This window comes from Atta cephalotes, assembly GCF_000143395.1.
Source record: "Atta cephalotes unplaced genomic scaffold scaffold00052, whole genome shotgun sequence".
Classification (NCBI taxonomy): Eukaryota; Metazoa; Arthropoda; class Insecta; order Hymenoptera; family Formicidae; genus Atta; species Atta cephalotes.
The window spans coordinates 897,268-901,162 of NW_012130116.1; the positions used below are offsets into that span (position 1 = coordinate 897,268).

At 28.6% G+C, this 3,895-nt stretch overlaps 1 protein-coding gene across 1 annotated transcript; it reads left to right on the plus strand.

The window, feature by feature from the left end:
- The first annotated feature begins 428 nt into the window (after positions 1–428).
- Positions 429–3,455, plus strand: LOC105623035 (fatty-acid amide hydrolase 2). The gene is made up of 8 exons (XM_012204438.1): positions 429–632; positions 1,067–1,270; positions 1,409–1,614; positions 1,984–2,126; positions 2,202–2,380; positions 2,573–2,962; positions 3,090–3,272; positions 3,357–3,455. Exons 1-8 carry the CDS (start codon positions 429–431, stop codon positions 3,453–3,455), a joined length of 1,608 nt encoding a protein of 535 aa, XP_012059828.1.
- Positions 3,456–3,895: the final 440 nt, after the last annotated feature.

Below are 3,895 nucleotides of genomic sequence, written 5' to 3' on the forward strand. Positions count from 1 at the left end.
TTTTTGCTCGTATCTTTAAATGATGCGCATTTATAATTTTTAAATTACAAAATTGAACTGGTTATTCTTGTGTGTTATTTTATCCTTAGCCTCGTTTACGCCATTGAATACACTGTGAATCATAGCGGATTATATTAATAGAATTATTATTTTCTTCATGAAACTTTATTTAACGAATTTGACGTATAAATATTTATGAACAAAAAATTTTATGAAAACAATTTTTAATATTAAATTTAATTTTAATTATTACGTTTATTATTAAATATTTTAATTGGATTCTGATTAATTAAAATATATAATGTAGAAAGATATTTTAATTTTTATTAGTAAATAATGCATCTTATGAATATATATACAATAGACGATTAAATACATTAAAATAATTAAAATTGCAAATATATATTTTTTTCTTTCTTGGCAGGTGAATGTCAGTTGAAGAACAAACACGACACAGGATGCAAATTCAACAGATCCTAGGCGTGTGCCATCGTCTGGTAGAACTAATTGTGAGAGGAATATCACTATTAGTTGCTTTTGTCAGAGGGCCGGCGCAATCTCAACCACCTATCAAAGATTTAACTCTCCTGCACAGCACAACCACTTTAGCGTTAAAAATTCGAAATAGACAAGTAAGTTTTTATCTCACATTTTTTTAATTTGCTCAGTGTTTGATAAATTTTGACTGTTTGAAGGTTTGATAAACTTGCTTTTGATAAGTTTTTATCAGCTCATTTCTGCTCGCTGATCTTTTAAATTATCGATTTAAATTATCGAATAAAAAAGTGAAGTTTTATTTTTTAATTAATTATATGATTTATTATTGATACCAAGTAGTATTGCGATGCTTATCTTGAACATAAGAAATAAAAATAACTCGTCTATATTTTCTCTATTTTTCCATTAATTTTACCATTAATTGTTTCTTCGAAACATAAAAGAACTAGATCTGCATCGTACTAAATATCATAATTAATAACATAACCAGGATAAATCTTATTAACTAGACGACACACTTCTACTCATGTTGGCTAATTATTAGTCATTATGTAACTATTTATTACAGTTAACTTCCGAAGATGTGGTATCTTCATATATAGAAAGAATAAAAGAGATTCAACCGATACTCAACTGTGTGGTCGCAGAATGCTTTGAAGAAGCTCTTAAAGAAGCGAGAAAATGCGACGAACTGTTAAAATCTCAGGATGCTCCATCTGTGGAATTTCTGGCCAAAGAAAAACCATTATTTGGCATACCTTTTACCACCAAGGTAACTTTTGAGTCTTATTTGTTTCACAATTTAATTTTATTAGAAGAACCGAGTTTAAACAATTAAATTTTTGCTTTTTATCACCTGTTAACATAATTATGTGACTATAATTTAAGGATATCATTTGTATTATTGCAGGACTGTATTGCAGTCAAAAACATGCAGCAAACGGCTGGTCTAGTTATACGGAAAAACACTGTCGTTGATAGAGATGCAGAAGTGATAAGATTAATAAGATCAGTTGGAGCCATACCTCTGGCACTGACAAATGTTTCAGAACTGGCAATGTGGTGGGAAAGCAGTAATTGTTTATTTGGTATCACCAAGAATCCATATAATACAAGGTACAATACGTTGGTAATTATATCAATACGTATCATTGGTATAATATAATATCATCTCCAATTACTTCACAATATTTATTGAACACATAATTATTTATCGAAACTTTATCGAAAAAATTCTTGAAGAAAAATAAATTTTGTTTTATAATGTACAATTAAATCACAAAGAATATATTAAAATATAATTATTAAATTTGCTTTAATATTCAATATATGATATTATAGATTAATGTATTATAAGTATGCCAATGTATATATTAGGCAGCAGTTACGAAATTTCTTCATAACTTTATTATAATTTGAATTTGAATGTAAATAACAAGATAAAATCCTACAAAAATTTCTTATTTCATTATTATTCATTTTCAGACATATTGTGGGTGGTTCTTCGGGTGGTGAAGGCTGTATACAAGCAGCAGCTGGATCACCATTTGGAATTGGCTCGGATATTGGTGGCTCTATTCGTATGCCGGCATTTTTCAATGGAATTTTTGGTCATAAGCCAACTAAGGGTGATGAAAATTGAGAATTTGAATAATTTAAATATTTCTTGTTATCAATGTGAAAATATTATATTTTTATTATAGGAATTGTTTCGAATGATGGTCAATATCCTAGTGCACATGGCGATGATCAAGAGCAATTACTCGCCATTGGACCAATGTGTAGATTTGCACAAGATTTAACATTAATTCTTAAAATTATCGCAGATAAAAATGCCGATTTATTGAAGTTAAATCAGAAAGTGGATATTTCGAAAATCAAGGTAAGTTATGTATAGATTTAAAATAAAATATGGTTTGAAATAAAATTAATTATTTTTTCTTAAATTTAATTAGTTTTTCTTGAACTTAATCTTACTTTATATATGCATGCTTGTGCAGTAAAATATCAATTAATATTATATAAATAATTTATCATATAATAATTAGGGAATCATATTTCTATGTAACTTTAGCTCTATTATATGGAAGACGATGGTGGTCAGTATCTGATTTCGCCAGTGGATCTAGAGATAAAAGCCGTTATGAAAAGAGTGATAAATTATTTCGAAAAAGCGCACAAAGTTAAAGCCACGAAAGTAAACATAAAGAAGCTTAAAAAAAGCATAGCCCTCTGGTTAGCAAACATGTCATGTAAGAAAGAGGAAGATTTTTCATACGAGCTAACCAATAGAAAAGGTCAACTTAATGTCTGGTTGGAAATTATTAAATGGATGTTATTTATGAGCAATCACACTTTGGTTGCTCTTGTCACTGCCATATTTGAAAAATGCGGCTTAAAACATGGAAGTGAGAAACATGTTCGACTTATGCAACAGAGTAAAGATCTTTATCAAGAATTTAAGGTACTGTTGTGTTATTTTTTTTGTTATATGATTTTTATATCAACACATGCTTCAAATGCTATTGCTGTAAAATTTTTCTATATATGAAAATATACATGATGTTTTATATTTATAATATTTTTTTTAGGATATTTTAGGAGAAGACGGTGTGTTTTTATATCCAACACATCCAACTGCAGCTCCAATGCATCATGAACCGTTGTGTAAGCCGTTCAATTTTTCTTATACTGCAATCATTAATGTATTAGGCCTACCGGCTACGGCTTGTCCATTAGGTTTAAATAAACAAGGACTTCCCATTGGATTACAAGTGTGTATTCGTATATTTCTATGCAAAATTAAAAGGTAGTGTCTCACTTGTATATTTAAGTAATATAATAATATAATCATATAGATCGTAGCAGGACTTTATCAAGATCATTTATCTCTCGCTGTTGCGGAAGAATTGGAACGAGGTTTCGGAGGATGGGTACCACCAGCAATAATAGCCTGATGTTTAATACTGTCATAGATAATAATTCTATGAATGAATGATACACACAAAAGCCTCATCTTACCTACTCTGCCATCTTTCTCTTGCGAAGTATTATATTTATATCAAGATTTTCATCTATGTAAACACTATCGAGAGATAAAGTACAAATTATACGAATATGAATTTGTATATATGAGTATGTATATTCTCATGCATTTAATATGAAATTTCTTACAATATTTGATATTCCGTAAATTTTGTGATGAAGTAAGTTTATATATGTATGATTATGTTGTAACTTTGCATTTATGAAATTCTAAGGTAACATTTATATTATATAATATCTAAATAAGAAAATGTACATGAATCTTCTGACCAATTGTTTATTGGAACTCCTTGAAATAATATAATGATCGATGTTGCGATATTAATGCAGCCAATTATATTTTAACGATATT